This window comes from Spermophilus citellus (genome assembly GCF_964194105.1).
Source record: "Spermophilus citellus genome assembly, chromosome: 14".
NCBI lineage: Eukaryota > Metazoa > Chordata > Mammalia > Rodentia > Sciuridae > Spermophilus > Spermophilus citellus.
The window spans coordinates 88,397,095-88,419,165 of NC_138194.1; the positions used below are offsets into that span (position 1 = coordinate 88,397,095).

Below are 22,071 nucleotides of genomic sequence, written 5' to 3' on the forward strand. Positions count from 1 at the left end.
TTTAAGTCCTTGTTCCACCACTTGACAACTGTGATGTAGGAGATGCTATTTTACTTCTCACCTTTCAGTTATCTGAAAATGGGTCTAACAATACCAACATCATAAGATTATTGGAGTAATTAGATGAGAACCTCTTTTAGAATGCTTATGCTAGTGTATATTTTATATTAAGTACTCAACAAATATCAATAATAGAACATAACCCTTTAAAGTACTTCTCATGTTTTAAGCACTACAAATATATATACTTAACTTATTTTACAGATAAAAAAAACATAGAAGCATAGGGGCTAGGGCTATGGCTTAGCAGTAGAGCACTCTCTCGCACGTACAAGGCCCTGGGTTCGATCCTCAGCACCACATATATATAAATAGATAGATAGATAGATAGAGCGATAGAGAGATAGAGCAAGCAAGCAAGCATGGAGAAGTTAGGAAATATGACCCAGTCATGTAAGTGCAGAGTCCAAGACTTACTAAATTAAGCTTTTGTTGTGAAAAGTTGTAAGCATAAGTATGTGTAGGAATATAAGGAATATTCTCAGTGGGGCCTGTCACCAAGCTCAGTAGCTGCCCATTCAGGTGAGTCTTATTGTGTTAGTACTTCCACTCACTCCACACCCCTCTCACACCACCTGCCTTGTGGTCAATTCACTTTCACACACCCTACTAAATAGTTATACGCATATCTCTAAAGGATAGGGGCTCCTTTAAGATAAGCAAGCACTTTACCATTATCACACCAAAAAAAGAATTAACAATAATTCTTTAGTATCCTTAAGTACCCCATCATCTTTTCCATTACTCTGATTGTCTTAGGAAATTTTTTATGGTAAATCAGGGTCCAAACAAGGTGCACACATTTTTAAGATTTGTTTTAATCTACCAATTCTGATTCCTTCTTTTTTTTCGATTTAGTTGTTGAAGAAACCAGGAATTAACTTACAATATGAATTGTCCATATTTTGGAGTTTTCTGATTTGTTCCCATGGTGTTATTTACCATCTTCCTTTTTGTCCTAAATTTACTATAAAGTGATAATCAAGCTAGGGTCCTGCTCTGGTACAAGATTTTTATTTTTTACCCTTTGGTGTTTGTTTTTTTGTTTTTCAAGAAAACTTTGTAGGTGGCCTTATGTACGTCTGTTAGGAAGTTTACTGATTGTCTCTCTTTTGGAGATGTTAATGGTTATTAATGATCATCCAATAGGCCTGTTACTTCCCTAGAGATCAGCAAAACATTGACAAAATCTAGTTCTATCATTTCTTCTCTTTTTATGAACTGGGAAAATTTTTAAATATTTTTTTTTAGTTGTAGTTGGACACAACATCTTAATTTCATTTATTTTTGTGTGATGCTAAGGATCGAACCCAGTGTCTTGCATGTGCTAGGAGAGCACTCTACTGCTGAGCCACAATCCCAGACCCTAAACTGGGAAATTTTTTAAAGGAAAATTTCTGTTATTTGGCTACTCTAGGATAGAATCCACATAGGAAAGGCAGGTTAATGCATAGTACTTTTTTAAAAATTTATTTATCAGTTTTCCAAATACTAAATTGATTATCTTAAAACCTCACCCCAGGTGCTGGGGTGTGGCTCAGCAGTAGAGCGCTCACCTAGTACATACGAGGTGCTGGGTTCAATCCTCAGCACCACATAAAATAAATAAATAAAATAAAGGTTAAAAACAACAACAACACATGCAAGGCAAACACTGTACCAACTGAGCTACAACCCCAAACTCTATTTTTGTGATTTTTAAATACAAAAATTATTTTAAAATACAAAGTTTAAAAGAAACCTTAAAGGTATTAGAAGTAAATATTGGAGAATTATAATCCAAAGTATAATAAGCTTGACATATCAAAAAGAGATTGATATGAATACAATATCTCAACATGTGAAAAAAATTTCTACACAAAGACATGAAATGGAGAAAATACAGGTAAAACATGACAGATGAAAGGCTCATTTCTCTAACATATGAAGTGTTCATATAAATAATTGTGAAAAAAACTGATCAATGAAAAATAGATAAAGAATTTAACATAGAGATCACAGCACTGGAAATCGTTCTTAAACATGAAAAGATGCTGCTGATCTTCCTCATAATAAAAGTGTCATTTCTCACCTAGAAATAAATGGTTGATAATAAATTATGTTGACAAGGGTATGAGAAAACAGGCATCCTTTTACACAAGTGATGGGAATGTAAGTACTTTGTGGATGACAATTTGGTAGTGGTTGTGGATTTTTTTTTTTTTTTAAACTGGGAGTTAACTCAGGAGCACTTTACCACTAAATTACATCCTCTGCCATTTTTATTTATTTGATTTTTATTTTTAGGGTCTCACTAAGTTGGTGAGACCGGCCTCCAATTTATAATCCTTCTGCCTCAGCTTCCAAGTCACTGGGGCTACAGCCATGCCCCACTGTGCCTGTTCTGGCTATTGAAATCACAAACACACATATCCTTTGACCCATCAATTCCACTTCTGGGAATTTATCCAAATTTGTAATACCACATGAAGAATGATGGACATATACTCATACTCAGCACAGCATTGTTTATAAAAGATTAGAAGACTCTTAAAGGCCCAAGAATGGGGGTCATTTAAAAAAAAAAAAGTGCCTGTGCAAAGCTCTCATTCAACTATAAAACATTATGAGGCTGTTGCTGTACATTTACTGATATTAACTATTTCCAACAGATTATCAGTTGTAAAATGCAAGGTACAGAACAATGTTTATAATATACCATGATTTGTGCTTTTAAAAAGAGGTTTTATAATTAAATTGCTTTAGAGGAAAGGATCTAGATGATAGGTAAAAGGAACAATTTTCACCAGATATACCTTCTGTATTGAAATTTTTATCATGTGACGGTATTTTTTATTCACAAATTTTAATGACATTATTGTTTTCTGGTCTTTATTTTCTTATTTTATTCACAGAACCCTGTCTGCTTTAGCTCATTGGTCTGCCATCTTTAGTGACACACCCTATCTTCCACTTTTGGCATTTCCGTTTGTAAAATTATTCCAGAACAACCAGCTTATCTGTTTTGAAGTCGTTGCTACTCTCATAAGTAAGTAGATAATGATTACAGAATGAACCAAGAATGAATTCTTAAAACATTTTCCTGATGATTTGGCACCTTTGTGACACCTAACAACAATCCTAGATTTCTCTACTTTTTTAAGTCAGGAAAGTGTGGAACAATCAGGTTTTACACAAAGTGGACATTTCAAACATGTAATGGAATATTACTCAGCAATAAACGAGAATAAAATCATGGCATTTGCAGGTAAATGGGTACAATTGGAGAAGATAATGCTAAGTAAAGTTAGCCCATCCCCAAAATACAAATGACGAATGTTTTCTCTGATATAAGGTGACTGACTCATAGTGGGGTAGGGAGGGGGAACATGGGAGGAATAGACAAACTCTAGGTAGGAGAGAGGGGTGGGAGGGGGCAGGGGGTTAGGAATGATGGTGGAATATAATGGACATCATTATCCAAAGTACATATATGAAGACATAAATTGGTGTAAACATACTTTATATACAAACAGAGATATGAAAAATTATGTTCTATATGTGTAATAAGAATAGTGACGCATTCCGATGTCATGTATTTAAAAAATAAAAGCAATTAAATTTAAAAAAAAAACATTTTATGTACAAGAAAATTTGGGCTAGGAGCTGTGGTACACACCTGTAATCCCAGCAGCTCCGGAGGCTGAGGCTGGAGGATCATGAGTTCAAACCAGCCTCAGCAAAGGCAAGGCGCTAAGCTACTTAGTGAGGCCCTGTCTCTAAATAAAATACAAAAATAGGGCTGAGGATGTGGCTTAGTGGTTGAATGCCCCTGAGTTCAATCCCTCATACAACCACCACCACCACCACCTGCCAAAAAAAGGGGAAATTTGGGTGGATAAGTTTTAGAAGATATTCACACTGGATTTGGTTGTGAAGAAAGAAGCAGATCCTCCACTTACTGAAAGGCAGTTATTCTTCATTGGATTGGTGAGTTTGTAAAGCACTTTGCACACGGTGCCTGTTGTTTTATGACGAAGGTCATCTGTGGCTAACATTTATTTGAGCTCTTTCTGTGTACCAGACACTGTTCTCAGGTGCCTGATGTGTAGATCAAAGATGTTTTACTTTGTTCATGCATTTAATCTTCACAATAATTCTATTTGGTAGATATTACCTCCTTTTTACAAATGAGGAGACTGAAACACAGAGTACTTAGGTTATCATCCAAGGTTAGTTTGGTGGCAGCAAGCATCTGACCCAGGCAGTCATATTCCATAATCTGCTGCCATTAAGGTCATTGCCCACCACCATCATCTATGCCAGCAAATGGGTCATTATTTTCATATTAGTAAAATCATGTCTGTTAAATTGGATTAAATTAAATTAAATTAAAATTCAAGCATACATATTATGATATTATAATTCCCTCCATACTTTTTTGTTATATTGTACTTATTTTGATAATATTTTTGTTGATCATTAGAGAAAGTATGCAGAAGAAAATTCAGTATTTTTCCTCTCCAGAAACAATCTTTGGTAATATATTGATAAATTTCTTATGGGTATTTCCTTCCAAATTTCTACATATGCTTGGAAAGCATTATTTATTGCCTGTATAATATAATATTTCAACTTACAGGTATACCATAACTTATTTACCTTTCTACTTTTTCCGTGCTTTTAAGCAATTTGTTATTTAATCATGGTTTTATTTAATATTTAATATTGTGTAAATTTCCCTAATTTTTATAAATTTCTTAGGTGTTTTTATTGATTGTAATATTTCATAGTGTGCATATACTAGCATAATTTATTTTAAAAAAAGAAACATAATTTAAGTAAGTATACAAGCCTATACGTTTATTTCCAGTAACACACACACACACACACACACACACACACACACACACACAAGTGTGCTATGCCAATAGCATAGATTGCCACCCTGTGTCTTTACATGTCAGGTTTTGTTTTGTTTTGTTTTTGGTGTCAGGGATTGAACCCAGGATCATTTTACCACTGAGCCACACCCCCAGCCCTTTTTATTTTTTTTATTTTGAGACAGGGTCTCACTAAGTTGCTTAGGGCCTTACTAAGTTGCTGAGGCTGGACTTGAATTTGCTATCTTTCTGTCTCAACCTCCTAGTCACTGGAATTACAAAAGGCACAATAGTGCCTGGCCATAGTGTCAGTATTTATTGAATGGCTTTCATAGATTCTCAAAGTACATCAGTTTCATTGACTTTATTTCACTAAGTCTTCCTGGTTTCACTTGTTAATCACAAACTTTTTATTCCTTTCCAATGAAATGACTTATATGTATGGCACTCACATTATATATCATACTTCACACAATTATATATCTGTAGATTACCAAAAAAGCTGAAGAATGGTAAAAAGGTCTTAGGATTTAAAGAGGCAATGTAAAGAGTCAATATAAATGCAAAGAGTCACTGCAGGTGGTTAATTTTGGGGCTAAATAGAACTCTGACTTTATTTGTGTCTGTGTGTGTCATATGTCTTTTGTGGTGGTACCAAAGTGGAATAAAAATACTTAGGGCAAATGGTTAATGTAGATAGGATTTTTCTCTTGTTTGAAAACAGTATTCTATTAATGTTACAGGGAGGATAAGGGCTTTGTGTGTGTTGTGGCATAGAGTGACATTGTAGTGTCTGAGACATAAAAGGTACTTGGTAAAATGCTGCTGAACCCAATTTTCCTTTTTAAATTAACTTATTTTAAAACAGCAATTTAGGGCTGGGGATGTGGCTCAAGCGGTAGCACGCTCGCCTGGCATGCGTGCGGCCCGGGTTCAATCCCCAGCACCACATACAAACAAAGATGTTGTGTCCGCCGAGAACTAAAAAATAAATATTAAAAATTCTCTCTCTCTCTCTCTCTCTCCCTCCCTCTCTCCCTCTCTCTCCCCCTCTCTCTCGCTCTCACTTTTTTAAAAAAAACAATAAAACAGCAATTTAGAGAAATTGAAATATTGCTTTTCAAACTTAGTCTTTGGAAGATTTTATTTATGACTTAATCATCTAGCTCACATTTAAATGCTCAATAATATAATAAAACCCAAAATTAGAAAGTCCCTACAAACCACATGTAATACAATATTCTGTTAATAAAGACTTCTTTTGCTAATTTTAAATAGGAGAGCTTACTATCAAAGGATGAAACCACAACTCAATACAGGTTAAACATTCCTAATCTGAAAATTCTAAATTCAGAAACTAAAATTTTGAGTGTCAACATGACACTTTCAGATTTTCAGATTTTGGAGCAGAACTTTGGGATTAAGGATGCTCACCTGGTAAAGTTTTGCAAATATTCCAAAACCCAAAAAAACTCTGAAATCTGAAACACTTTTGGTCCCAGACATTTCAGATAGGGGAGACTCAGCCTGTATTTAAAATTAAAAAGCAGAATTTTTATATATATATATATATATATATATATATATATATATATATAAAATATATTTAATTATATAAATTATATAATTTAATTAATAGAGTTGAAGAAACCTGACTTTATATGTGTCTGTATGGCTTTGGAACTTACAGTCCAGATGGTGCCTAGAAGAAAATTTGAAAGCAAACAGTCACTTCTCTGTATTATTTGGAATACATAGACTCTTCATACCATCCTTTCTCTTTACTCTGCTATGTGTCTGTGTGGCTTTGGAACTTACAGTCCAGAGGGAAGGGGAGGGAGTGTGGGGCAGGAAAGATGGTGGAATGAGATGGACATCATTACCCTAGGTATGTGTATGGCTACACATATGGTGCAACACTACGTCATGTGCAGAGAAATGAAAAGTTGTGCTGCATTTGTGTACGATGAATCAAAATGCATTCTGCTGTCATATATACCTAATAAAAATCAATTAATTAATTTTAAAAAAAGAATTTAATATGGGGCTGGGGTTGTGGCTTAGCGGTAGAGTGCTTGCCTTGCACATGCAAGGTCCTGGGTTCGATCCTCAGCACCACATAAAAATAAATAAATAAATAAAGGTATTGTGTCCAACTACCACTAAAAAAAATTTTTTTAAGTGTGTGTATTATATATATATATATTCATGTATTATATATATATTCATATATATATATATATGAATTAATATCTAAAGGACAATTGAAGCATTAAGCAAAACCAACCAATTACCTTTCTTTTTTTTTTTTTAAGCAGATGTTTCTTTTTTTTTTTTTTAGAGAGAGAGAATTTTCAATATTTATTTTTTAGTTTTCGGCGGACACAACATCTTTGTTTGTATGTGGTGCTGAGGATCGAACCCGGGCCGCACGAATGCCAGGCGAGCGCACTACCTCTTGAGCCACATCCCCAGCCCAACAAATATCTTTTGAGAAGACCTTTTTTTGCTGGCTACACTGATTACACAGGGCAGTGAGTTTAAGTCAGCCTTAGAAACCTTTTCAGTGAAATGGAGTCTAATTTGGACTAGCTGACTTTCAGAGAGTACTGCTGGTTGATTATGAAATTCAGGTTTAGTGAAACAAAATGTCATTGATTAATGAAATTTAAACTAGTTCCTATGATACTTGTTATTATGGTTATAAATAATCAGTCTTTCCCTGGGAATGGGGACTTTTTAATTGTCATTTAATGGATAAAGGCTACAATATATAGACATCTGTTTTAAGTATGTGTGTATGAATATGTAAGAATGTAATTGTGTTATTTTGATGGTATTATAAATGATATTGGGTTCTTTCTTTTTTGGATAGTTGTGTTTTTTAAATATATATATATTTTTTTTAGTTTTAGGTGGACACAACATCTTTATTTTTTTTATTTTTTATGTGGTTCTGAGGATCGAACCAAGTGCTTCACTTATGCCAGGCGAGCATGTTACCACTTGAGCCACATCCCCAGCCCTGGATAGTTGTTTTTGTTAGTGTATAGAAACACAACTGATTCTTATATGTTGAGTTTGTCCTCGCAATTTTACTGAATTTATAAATTAATTCTAGCACTTTTTTGTGAAGTCTTTGTGTTTCCCATAGATAAAATCATATAATCTACAGATAGGAACAATTTCACTTCTTACTTTCCAATTTGGGAAATACACCTTGTTTCTTGTTCTTGCCTAATTTCTCAGGTTAAGACTTCTACTTCTATATTGAATAGAAGTGGCAAGAGTGAACATCCTTACCTTGTTCCTATTATTAGGAGAAAAGCTACCAATCTTTCACCATTGAGTTTGATGTTAGTCATCTGCTTTTCATATTATTTAATTTCTATTCCTTCTATAACTAATTTCTTTTTTTTTCTTTTTTTAATTGGTTGTTCAAAACATTACAAAGCTCTTGACATATCATATTTCATACATAAGCTTCAAGTGAGTTATGAACTCCCATTTTTACCCCAAACACAGATTGCAAAATCATATCAGTTACACATCCACATTTTTACATAATGCCATACTAGCAACTGTTGTATTCTGCTACCTTTCCTATCCTCTACTATCCCCCCTCCCCTCCCCTCCCATCTTCTCTATCTACCCCATCTACTGTACTTCATTTCTCTCCTTGTTTATTTTCCCATTCCCCTCACAGCCTCTTATATGTAGTTTTGTATAACAATGAGGATCTCCCTCCATTTCCATGCAATTTCCCTTTTCTCTCCCTTTCCTTTCCCTCCCATCTCATGTCTCTGTTTAATGTTAATCTTTTCTTCCTGCTCTTCTTCCCTGCTCTGTTCATAGTTGCTCTCATTATATCAAAGAAGACATTTGGTATTTGTTTTTTAGGGATTGGCTAGCTTCACTAAGCATAATCTGCTCTAGTGCCATCCATTTCCCTGCGAATTCCATGATTTTGTCATTTTTTAGTGCTGCGTAATACTCTATGGTGTATAGATGCCACATTTTCTTAATCCATTCATCCATTGAAGGGCATCTGGGTTGGTTCCACAGTCTAGCTATTATGAATTGTGCTGCTATGAACATTGATGTGGCAGTATCCCTGTAGTACGCTCTTTTAAGGTCTTCAGGGAATAGTCCAAGAAGGTCAATAGCTGGGTCAAATGGTGGTTCCATTCCCAGCTTTCCCAGGAATCTCCATACTGCTTTCCAAAGTGGCCAAACCAATTTGCAGTCCCACCAGCAATGTACAAGAGTACCCTTTTGGAAGAGGACACAAATAGTTGAAAATATCATGAATTGGAAGGTTTAATTTTGTTAAAATACCCACATTAGGTGCTGGGGTTGTGGCTCAGTGGTATAGTGCTCACCTTGTATGTGTGAGACACTGGGTTTGATTCTCAGCACCACATAAAAAAATAAACAAAATAAAGGCATTATATACAACTAAAAAAAATTAGAAATACCCATATTACCCAAAGCAATCTATAGGTTCAATACAATCTCTTTGAAATTCTAGTGGCATTTTACACAGAAATAGAAAAGTCTATCTTAAAATTCATATGGAACCACCGAAGATCCTGAGTATCTAAAACAATCAAAGAAAGAAGTACAAACCAGGAGGCAAAACACTTCCTGATTGCAAATTATACCACAAATCTCTTGGTAACAAAAACAGCATGGTATTGGCATAAAAAAAGACACACAGAGGGCTGGGGATGTGGCTCAAGCGGTAGCGCGCTCGCCTGGCATGTGTGCGGCCCGGGTTCGATCCTCCAGCACCACATACACATACAAACAAAGATGTTGTGTCCGCCAATAACTAATAAATAAATAAACATTTTTTAAAAAAAGACACACAGAGCAATGAAACAGAATAAAAATCCCAGAAATAACCCACATATATACAGTCAACTAATCTTCATCAAAGGTACCAAGAATACATGATAGGCAGTGGGTAGCCTCTTCAATATATGGTGTTGGTAAAACTGGATATCCACATATGAAAGAACAAAATTGACCCATTTAAAAATTTTATTTATATTCATTTATTTACTTCCTTAGGATGATATTATCAAAATTCTGAAATATAACAAGTGTTGTCAAGGAAACAGGAACATTTGTACATTGTTGGTGGGAATGTAAATTGTGTAAATTGGTACAGCCTTTATGAAAACCAACTTGGAGGTTCCCCAAAAATTAAAATGGAACTACCATATGATCATTAATTTCACTCTAGGATATATAATCTAAAGGAAATAAAATCATTATCTTGAAGAAAAAAAAAAGAATGTAATTGTGAGCATTTTTTCTAAACTTTTCTAACTTTTTTTTTTTGGTACTGAAAATTTAACCCAGAGGCACTCTATCACGGAGCACATTCCCAGCCCTTTTAACCTTTTGTTTTTCCCAGCCTTTTCAATCTTTTGTTTTGAGATACTAATTGGCTGAGGCTGGCCTCAAGCTTGCAATCCTCCTTCCAAGGAGCTGAAATTACAGGCCCGCACTATCGCATTATCGCACCATCGCACCTGGCAAAGCTTTTCTAACTTTGATAATGCATGAATTTTAATAGATTTAAGGAGGTAGGCATATTAACATTGAGCACATTTAAGGAACACCTGCATAGGAAACTTTTATAAAGGGATCCTTTACTCAAGAGAAGGATAAAACAGGAGGTCCCAGAAACCAGAATATCCTATATCCTGTAACTAAGATCAGAAATACCTTGGAAAGGGGCTGGAGTTGTAGATCAGTGATAGAATGCTTGCCTGGCATGTGTGAGGCCCTGGGTTTGATCCTCAGTACCACATATAAATAAATAAAGTAGATAAAATAAAAAGGTCCATTGAGAACTAAAATATTATATATATATATATATATATTTTTTTTTTTTTTTTAAAGAAAGAATTACCTTGGAAAGGTATGTGTGTGTGTGTGTTCTAATTGACACATTTTCATTTACTACTCTGAAAAAGTTTGCACCTAAGATTCTATTTTAACATAGAATTTTTTTTTTTTTAAAGAGAGAGTGAGAAGAGAGAGAGTGAGAGAGAATTTTTTTAATATTTATTTTTAGTTCTCGGCGGACACAACATCTTTGTATGTGGTGCTGAGGCTCGAACCCGGGCCGCACGCATGCCAGGCGAGCGCGCTACCGCTTGAGCCACATCCCCAGCCCTTAACATAGAATTTTAAAAATCACTTATTCTAAGAACACATGTAAAAGGTTATGTTTTTATTCATGGATACACTGAGGACAGAAAGAGTGGATACATTTAAGAGTTATAAAGACCTTTGATAATATAGAAAAGTATTTAAAGATGCATTTTCTGTTTTTCTTTTTCCTTTGTAGTCAATTGGTGTCAACACTGGTTTGAATACTTTCCTAATCCTCCTATCAATATTCTTAGTATAATAGAAAACATTTTAGCATTTCATGACAAGGAACTGCTGCAGCACTTCATAGCTCATGATATAACATCTCAGGTAAGAGGTATAAGAGTTTTAGAATAACATAACTTATTTGAGGAGTTAATGTTGATTCTGGTATAAATGGAACTGTATTTTTGTGAAGGCATATAATAAAAAGCATAGTAAGCCAGGTGCAGTGGCCTACACCTGTAATCCTAGCTAGTTGGGGGTGGTCTAAGACCCTATTTCAAAGTAAAAAATAAAAAGTGGTGGGGATGTAGCTCAATGATAGAGCACCTCTGGGCTCATCCCCAGTACTTCAAAAAATAAAACAGTAAACCATTCTTTATATTTAAACTGCCTTCCTTAAAGTCTACGAAGAGGTAGTTTTTTTCATAATTATGTATTTAATATAATTATTTTCATAGCTTGAATATCAGAGAATATTATCAATGACTTCATTTTGATTTTTCATTAGAAAACTAATGAATTTTTTTCCACATTTATTTTAGCTGTATGCTTGGCCTCTTCTTGAAACTGTGTTCTCAGAAGTACTGACAAGAGAGGAATGGCTCAAATTATTTGACAACGTCTTTTCCAACCATCCCTCCTTTCTGCTGATGACTGTGGTAGCCTACAACATATGTTCTAGAGCTCCTTTGCTCAATTGTACTCTTAAGGATGATTTTGAGGTAAATATCTGTTCTTAAGACAGGTTTTCAAATTTTAACTATTTCAGTTGAAAAATATAATTGAGCACCTACTACTGTATGTTAGGCTGTGGTGCTAGGTGGCAGGAATATAATGGATAACAAGTTGGACTGCATCCCTGTAGTTTGTATGTGATTAAACAATGACAGCAGGCTCTGAGTCTTACAGTCATGGTGTCAGAAGAAAATTATGATAACGTTGGGGTTTTGTGCTTATATTTATTTTTCTTTAATTAAAAAAAAATCAGCACTGGGGATTGAGTTTATGAGCAGGCAAGTGTTCTGATACTAAGCTACAGCCCCTGGTTTTGTGATTTTTTTTTTTCTTTTTCTTTCTTTTTTTTTTTTTTTTTTAGCCTTTGTAAAAGATGTTGACCACTTCAGTAGTCAATTATTCTGTAATGATATTATCAGTGACCTATCTGACTAGTGGTGGTTGGGATGCTTATTATACATGCAAAATGGTGACTGAGGGTCCAGGGGCTTGGTAGGAAAGTGCCTGAAAGAAGGCATTGGAAGTGGGTTGTTTTTTTTTTTAAATAGTTTAATATACTTTAATAGTAAACTTTATAAGATAGACGATATCAAAAATGTATTTACATGTAGGACAATTTAGAAAATATAGTGAATATATGGAATCTACCACATGATAAAAATGCTGTAAACACCATTTAGTTGTTGTCAGTAAGACATTGACTTAAAAAAAAATGAAAATCTGAATGTGGGCATTGTACAGAATGGAGGTGGTTTTAAAAAGGAGAGTCTCTTTTGGTGGATTGTATGAATTCGTTCAGGTTTTTGTGTGTATTTGTAACCGATTTTGTGATTTCTACCAAATTAAACTTTACTTTTACTTTTTGGTTACATAGTACATATATATGTATTTTAGAAATTGGATCTGCCAGAACAAGATAATATAGAACTATTCCAGATATCTTTAAGCCACCCAACTAATTTATTTTCTAATATATTTATTTTGGATTTTGAATTTCTAAAAATCCAAACAGTGGAAGTGGTCTCATTTGTTAAAGCATTCTTTTTCTACTATAATGAAAGTCTTCATATTCAGTTAAAATGTAAACTGTTTGATTTCAAAATTTCATAATATAGTTGTGGCATCTTATTATATTTTGAAAATACAAAATTGAATCTTTATTTTAAAACTTGGATTAAGAAAGCCTTCAGTGAATTTTCCAAAAAAAAAAAAAGTTTAAATTCACATTTATATTTCTGAAATCTTGTATTAACTCTGCCTCAAAATTGTTTTGTTAGGTAAATCTTGATTTAAACATCAAGTTTTCTTACAGTATTTTTTTCACCATCGGAATAACCTGGATATAAATGTTGTGATTAGAGAAGTTTATCATCTCATGGAGACCACGCCTGCTCACATTCACCCAGACAATGTGCTGGATGTTTTTGTTGCACTGACAAAAGGACAATATCCAATATTTAATCAATATCCAAAGTTTATTGTGGACTATCAGACACAGGAACGAGAACGAATAAGGAAAGATGAATTGGATTACTTGAGAGAGAGGTAATCTTGAAATACTTGTTCTTTGATAGAAATGAAATCTGTTATAAATATAAGCCAGAAAATTTTTAATGAAAAATCTATTAAATTTTAAGTATTTTTGCAAAATCAAAGTTTGAAGGCTGGAGGTATCTTTAAACATTTAATTCTTAATCTGGAAGTAAAATCAGTTACTGCATATTAATCAAGTATACATTTTGTGTTTTGATTGTCTTTGGACTAAATCACTAAGCTTTCTTGTTTGTGTTTTCATAATAATAAATATTGTCTCCTTAAGGCAGGCAGTTGAAGATATGCATGCTGAAGTGGACCAGCAAAGAATCAAAGATGAAGCATGGTACCAGAAACAAGAGCTGCTCCGTAAAGCTGAAGAAACAAGAAGAGAAATGCTCTTGCAAGAGGAGGAAAAGATGATGCAGCAAAGACAGAGGTATGTTTGCATCTGAAAAAAAACTATGCACATGAGTCAGTTGAATAACTTTTCTTTTCTTCCATTTCTTATATAGGAACAATGCTATATGCAGAATTATCAGTTTAGTTTGCATTAAGCAAATGTGTAAGTTAATAAAAAAATTTATACCACCTTTCAAAAAAGGTATATAATAAAATATAATTTTAAAGCTATGCTGAATATGATATAACTTTGCACTGATTACTCAGAATTCATATGAGATCTAATGTACCTTGAAGAAGATTACCTAGAAACATTACAGTAAGCAGAAATGTTTTGTAATAGAATACTGGGTAAATCACATTAGGTGGAGTATAATTGTATAATTTTTTTTTCAATTTTTTTTTTTATAGAGGGACACAATATCTGTATTTTGTTTATTTATTTTTATGTGATGCTGAGGATCGAACCCAGTACCTCACATGTGCAAGGCAAGCACTTTGCCAGTGAGCCACAACCCCAGCCCCTGGAGTATAATTTTTTAAATTGTGTTTTGAACATAAGTATGTGACCTGACAATTGAAACATAAAATAATTCTCATTATTCATCTAATGCTTTGGAGAACAAGGGAAGAATTATTAAATGCTTTTTCAGGAGTATGTTAATAAGGTAAAAATGTTTAATTACGATTATTGGATAAACAATTAGACTAAGCCTGTTTGGAAACTTGTTTCTGTGTTTATTGATTTTTATTTTGGGGTGAAACTTTATGAAACAAAATTCTAGGTTGAAAGGAATTACAGAACTGAGCTTTTAGCATTCTATTAAAATTCTAAAAGAATAAGCATACATCACATTTGGTAACATTGGAGTATTTTTTGGCATTTTTCCTTCATATAAAGTTTATTAGCTCATGTTGAAACAATCTAACTGGTAGACCTGTTCGAAATGTGAGTGTGAGAAGGATAGCCCATTGTGTGTGGGCCATTTATCATCTACATGCAGACATGTGGACTTGTATAGTTGGGCATTGTTCATTTATGTGTTATAAACACCGTTGTGTTACCATGGCACCAGTTAAATGGGCAAGTGGCATCAAAATAAGTTGCAGGTTGTTATTGTGAAAAAATTAAGTCTGTATTGGGAAATGTTCCCTTTGATGTATTTTGTACCTAAGATTAGCTGCTGTGAAAAGAGAGCTGAAGATAAAGGAATTATACTTACAAGATGCTGCTAGAAGGCGTTTTCTGAAGCTTCAGCAAGATCAACGTGAAATGGAACTACAAAGACTGGATGATGAAATTGAGAGAAAGGTTTAGTATTCTGTTTTTTTATATATTTATTTTTTAGTTGTAGTAACTAGTCAAATTGACTAGTATTCTTGATGACTATTTCTCCAAAATAAAAATGTATCCATATCAGTTAATCATGAAGTTAATTGTGATTGGGGAAAGATTCCTTTTTAATGTAAATATTTATGTATCATCAATGTAGAATTTCCAGTATAAAATATATAGAGTTAAAAATGGACCTTTTCCATGCTTCATCTTTTCATCTTCAGAGATAAACTGTTAAAAAATAAATTGATTGCACAGCTTTTTGGGTCTGTTTCTATACATGAAAAGTAATTACACTTATATTTTTTAAAAAATGGGATTATTTTCCCTACAACTTGTTTTTATACCATGCCTTTAAAAATGATATATGTTGAATATCTTTTCCTATTGCTGTATTTCTCTTTTTTGTGTGTGTGATTGCTACTATTTCTTTTTTTAAGTACTTAACATCTCTTTTTCTTTTTAATATCTTTATTTTATTAATTTATTTATTTATGTGGTGCTGAGGACCGAACCCAGTGCCTCTTGCATGTGAGGCAAGCGCTCAACCACTGAGCCACAACCCCAGCCTACTATTGCTACTATTTCATTGATGAATGTACCATAGTTTCTTTAATCCTTTGCTATTGGGCATTTAGGTTATTTGTAATGTTTCTTTTACAAAACTGTGCTACATTGTACATTTTTCCACATGAAAGCAGCTTAAGATATTTTAATCTTTAGCTTAAATTTCCATGCCCCAAAGTAAGTTTTATAGTATTTTAAGTATTTCTGTTTTTTAGTTGGGAAGTACTGGGTATTGAACTCAGGGGCACTCGACCACTGAGCCACATCCCCAGCTCTAGTTTGTATTGTATTTAGAGACAGGGTCTCACTGAGTTTCTTAGCATCTCCCTTCTTTGCTGAGACTGGCTTTGAACTCGCCATCCTCCTGGCTCAGCCTTAAGCATTTCTAGTAAGAAGAAAAAAATGAAATTAATTTTAATTATCTTAATTTTAGTTATTTTAATTATTCAACTCAGTATGTTTGTACATCAATACTTCAGTATTCAACTGGTATAAAAACATTTTTGGTGGACTATTTGTTTACTTTTTTTTGTACTAAGGCTTTGAAATCCACTATTCATTTTACACTTAACAGAACACCACAATTTGGACAAGTCACATTTTAAAAGTTCAACAACCAACAGCTAGTGGCTGCTTATACAGTGTAGGTTGGGGAAAACTAACCTGTTTGTCTGTTGAGGCCAGCCTCAGCAATTTAGTGAGGCTCTAAGCAACTTAGTAAGTTGCTCTCTCAAATTAAAAAGTAAAACAGGCTAGGGATGTAGCTCAGTGGTAAAGGGCCCCTGAGGATTCAATCCATAGTACCAATAAACAAATAAATAAATAAAGTAAAAATCAGTAGGTCTGGGGATATAGCTCAGTTTTAGAACACTTGTCTGGCAATGTGTGTGGTCCTGGATTCAGTCCCTAGTACTAGAAAAACGAAAGAAAAGCAGAAGTAAAACTCAGACAATGGCATTTCATGATATTACATTTTTAAAAATATATGTGAATTTCAGACTTCAGGGTCTACAGATGAAATTTTATTGGAACATTGGTGCATCCATTTGTTTCCGTATTGTCTGTGGATGCATTTGTACTACGATGGCAGAGGCCAGTGATTGTGACAAAAACCTAATGACCCACAAAGCCTAAAGGATTTACTATCTGGCTCTGAACAGAAAAAAATTGTCAACCCCTAGTTTGTCTGAAAATTGAGTGTAAGGTATGAGTTAGGTACTAAGCTTTTTTCTGTGCAAAAGGCTCATCCCTTGTCCCAGCACTGTCGAATGTTAGTAGTCATCTGCCAATGGTTATTACATATTGAATTCCCTCATGTAGTTGACCTTCTCTCTTGCTCTGTCTGTTCCTAAGTCAGTGCCATGCAGTTTCAATGTGTAATAATTGTGATGCTCTACTACCTAGGCCTGATTCCCACTCATCAGTCTTCCTTTTCAAGAGTTTCTTCAGTATTCCTAGATGTTTAGCATTCCAAACAGACTGAGAATTTTATCACACTCTGAATCCCCATCTCCCCACATCCTATTGAAATTTTTATTAGGATTACACTGAATTTAATTTACTTTAGGGAATTTCAAACTTGTTTTTTTATAAAATACTAAATATTTTTAAGTCTTTGGGACTATTTTTAATTCATCTGTGTTCGAAATCTATTTTCTCTTTTTTATAGCATAATACTTTTGTTTAAAGCTAATTTAAAAAAAATTACTTAGGGCCACACTAAATTGCTGAGGCTGGCTTCAAACTTGAGATTCTCCTTATGATCCTCCCAAGCTGCTGGGATTACAGGCAGGCACCATGGCGTCTGGCTAAAGCTAATTAATTTTTAATTGACTTTTTTATTCTCTTATCTAGTGGATCAAATTAATATTTCATTATTCTCAAAGAGTATATGTTCTTCCCCAAAAGTAAAGCAGGCTCAGAACTCTTAAATCTTTATTTTCAGGGTTTTTTTTAATATTTATTTTTTAGCTATAGGTGGGCACAATATCTTTATTTTGTTAATATGTGGTGCTGAGGATCGAACCCAGTGCCTCACGCATGCTAGGCGAGCGCTCTACCACTGATCCATGGCCCCAGCCTATATTTCCAGTTCTTGAGGCGAGGCAAAGCGTTTTGTGATCAGAGTATCTTAATGTCCTTTCAACAGCATGGTCAGGCATCCGCCGCCCTTCTAGCCCCCTACTCTGCCAGCTGCCTGTTCTAACATGCTCTCACCCTTCCCAACTGCAAACGCTCCTCTTCAACTCTAGCAGGAAAGACTGCCTAAGTCTAAAGTGACATGTATATGTGACTTCAGACATCTGTTAACAGCAAAGTGATCTGTTTTTGTTCTGGCACAGGGCTGTTTATGTCACTGAAAATTCATAAGCAGTGAACTTCTGTAGCTGAAATCCTTAAAAGGCACACTGTACTATGCCCGACAGCTCCTTCACCCCTTGGCTTCAGCACTGCTCTTGCTTCCTAGACTCAAGCCCCCCACCTTTGAGCCAGCTGCTTTCCCACTTACAGCCTTAAGGTGGACCAGCTTCTTTGACCCCTAGGATGGTATTTTTGCAAGTCCCACTATATTCTCATTTTTATTGCTTCTCCTATTACATGCTATTTTATAGCATGTCTTTTAATCAACAGTATCTAACCCTCAGTAGTTGAAGGTGGTAATTCAGTCATCATATGTTTGTTGAATAAATGAATGGGGGGCTGGGGTTGTGGCTCAGTGGTGGAGTACTCACCTAGCACATGTGAGACCCTGGATTCAATCCTCAGCACCACATAAAAATAAATAAGTAAAATAAAGGTATTGTGTCCAACTACAACTAAAAAAAATTTAAAAAAAATAATAAAAAATAAATGAATGGGGATTGACAACTGATTGGTTACAGTTTGTTGATTTGTTTGAAATACATACAATGTATTTTATTCTCACTGCTAAAAATAATTGGGGCTTTAGGCAACCAAATAGTTAAGATAATTTCTAAGATTCTCTCAAAGTATCTTATCTGAACCCTCTAGTATATAGGAGGGAAAAGCTTTCAAGAAATCCAATTCTAGAGAATGGCAAATTCTAAATGAGCTATGTCTGTCTGATCAAAACACGAGTTGAATAATCCACAGTAAAGTCCAACCTGAAGTTATTGTCAAATTGATTTATAAAAAGTATAAATCAAAAAGAACATTAAATAACCATTATATTTCATAAGATTAAACATTCTGTATTTCTGTAAACCCCAAATTTAAGTTGTTCAAGTTTTTCTAACTCAGTGTTGGTTACTGTAGCATGGTAAAAACTGCTGCCTCTTTTTCCAGTCTATCCAAATGAGTCTATGGTAACTATGTGATCTTTTTCAAAAAATTAAGCATAACTTTAACTCAGAGATTAGTCCTAGATTCCACAGTGAATATTAACATATTATCAGTTATTCTGGTTCCTGAAACCAGTTCCTGTTATTTTATATATATATATATCTTTACTTTTATTTGTTTTTATGTGGTTCTGAGGCTCGAACCCAGTACCTCACACGTGTGATGCAAGTGCTCTACCACTGAGCCACAACCCCAGTCCCAATTCCTGTTATTTTAAATACTGTCATTGAGTTTTCACTTTATAAGATTACTAAATCCCTTAGAAATGAACTTGTAAATTATTTGTAATACTTGTGTTTGTTGTTTGGCTGTAGGTACAAATGAGAGATCAAGAAATTGCTACCACAACCAAAGACCTAGAAATGAGGCAGCTGGAACTCGAATCACAAAAAAGACTTTATGAGAAGGTAGAAGTCAGTTATTTCCAGTGTAAGAAAAGCAGAGTTTGTACGAACCCTTTTTAGGCTATATTTATTCATGGTTTCTTAATGTTCATTTTAATCACTTTTGAAACAGCATATAGTGTCATCCAGGATTGTAAAGTAGCCAGAATGTCTGAATGTACAGTTTGTTGTAATTCTTTAATTCATGTTTCTGTAGCAGCTTAGCCTGGTGTCTGAAGCACCAGATGTAAGCCCCAGACATTGCCTCAGGATCTTTACCAGTTTACTAAGTTTTCCTACATTTGTGCAACTAACTGTGAAATTATCCCAATACAAGTTGATCATTCTTAATCTGAAAAGTCAAAATCTGAAGTGCTCTGATAGCCAAAACATTTGAAGTGCCAACTTGATGCTCAAAAATTTCAAATTTTGGAGCATTTTAAATTTCAGGCTTTCAGATTAAGGATGCTCAACTAGTAAAGATTATGCAGTATTTCAAACTCCCAAGAAAATTCCAAAATCAGAAATACTTCTGGCCTTGAGCATTTGGAATAAGGAATACTCACCCTGAGCCTTCCAAGGATCTTGTGAGGCAACATGGCAGTAACTGTAAAGTACTTTAAATTTAAATCTTCAGGAATTAAATCAGCAAATATTTGCTTAGAACCTACAACTCAGTTTTTATACCACTGGGGAAAGCTATGTTAACATAATTTTTATTGGGGGAAAATGTTTTGTTACTGATTTATGTTGAAACCATAGGTTTTTATTTCCTTCAGCCCCTTAAAATTAGACTTTGAGTTTAAAGTTGACTGCAGGTTCATAACAGGTAACATACACAAGATTGTTATCTACATTAATATTTAAAACAGCATCCATTATATCTGTAATACTTTTTAAGTTTCTTCTAGAACTGAACAAGGAATTTCCAGTAGTTTTAAATTAGATGTAATTAACTTGGACTAAACTAGAGTTTACTTTTGCTGTCTTTCCTTTAGGAATAAGAGGTGTGTGGCAATTAGGGGACATAATTTCAGAATTAATAGAAATTTTGCAAGAAAAATCCTAAAATTTTCAAGATATTTTTCTCTCAGCTGGGCACAGTGGCACATGCCTATAACCAGCAGTTCTGGAGGCTGAGGCAGTAGGATCATGAGTTCAAAGCCAGTTTCAGTAACTTAGTGAGGCCCTAAACAACTCAGCGAGGCCCTGCCTCTAAATAAAATGTAAAAAAGGGCTGGGGATGTGGCTCGGTGGTAAAGCGCCCCTCAGTTCAATCACTGATACAAAAAAATTTTTTTTTTTTCTCTCGGATTCTCAAATATTAATGTTTTGCTAAATTTATCTTTCCATCTGTACACATATACATATTTTCTTCTCTGAACTATTTAAGGGTAAGTTGTAAACATGACACTCCTTTACCCCTCAGCATTTCAGTATACAAGGAATCCTATTATATAGTTGCAGTATATTATCAAAACCAGGAAGTCAACATAATATTATCTGATCTATAAATACCCTTTTTCAGATTTGATCAGTTATCTCAAAAACTTCTTTAGAGCAAAAGAAAAATCTAAGATCCATATTTCCAGGTGTCTTGTGTCTTCTTTACTCCTATTTAAACTCCTCCTGAGTTTCCTTTGTATGTCACGACACTCATGTTTATTGAAGCGTATAGGATAGATATGTTACAGAGTGTCCCTCAGCATTTACCCATTGTGTTTTCATGGAAAGATTCTAGTGAGGCACTTTGGGCAGGAATGCCACATAAGTAATGCTGAGTTGCTTTCTGAGTATCAGATTAGGAGGCAAATATTTATTAATCCCTTTTTGCTATCTTTTGAAGGAAATATTTATTTAAGGAAACCTACAGGGTTAGAGAAGAATTAAATTAAAACTAACATAAAATCTTAAAATTTATCTGCTCATTTAGATAGATATATTGCTCTCACCTTTTTAAAAGTGGCTTTAGTGACCAACACTTTACCTGCCAAATTTCTCTCTTACATTACACATCAATTAAATATCTATTTCCAACTGGGTGTGGTGTTGCACACCTGTAGTCCCAGCGTTTTGGGAGGCTGAGGCAGGAGGATCGCAAGTTCAAAGCCAGCCTTAGCAACAGCAAGGCGCTGATCAACTCAATGAGACCCTGTCTCTAAATAAAATACAAAATAGGGCTGGGGGTGTTGCTCAGTGGTCAAGTGCCCCTGAGTTCATTCCCCATTACCTACCCCCCAAAAATATCTATTTCCAAAGACTTTGGGTTGGGGGGCAGGTAGAGGTGACTGGACATTGAACCTAGATGTGCTTTACCACTGAGCCACATCCCCACATCTTTCTATTTTTTTATTTTGAGACAGCATTTCACTAAATTGCTCAGGGCCTCACCAAGTTGCCGAGGCTCACCTTAAATTTTCAGTCCTCTTGCCTC

At 34.5% G+C, this 22,071-nt stretch overlaps 1 protein-coding gene across 3 annotated transcripts in view; it reads left to right on the top strand.

The window, feature by feature from the left end:
- The window catches only part of TBC1D31 (TBC1 domain family member 31), a 77,310-nt gene that overhangs the window by 36,601 nt on the left and 18,638 nt on the right, over positions 1–22,071 (top strand). For all 3 annotated transcript variants that reach the window (XM_081266202.1, XM_081266201.1, XM_081266200.1), the window contains 7 exons: positions 2,955–3,088; positions 11,290–11,423; positions 11,861–12,040; positions 13,366–13,598; positions 13,873–14,025; positions 15,165–15,300; positions 19,569–19,661. In XM_081266202.1, the coding sequence (XP_081122328.1) occupies positions 2,955–3,088; positions 11,290–11,423; positions 11,861–12,040; positions 13,366–13,598; positions 13,873–14,025; positions 15,165–15,300; positions 19,569–19,661 (1,063 nt within the window). The remainder of the gene's footprint in view (positions 1–2,954; positions 3,089–11,289; positions 11,424–11,860; positions 12,041–13,365; positions 13,599–13,872; positions 14,026–15,164; positions 15,301–19,568; positions 19,662–22,071) is intronic.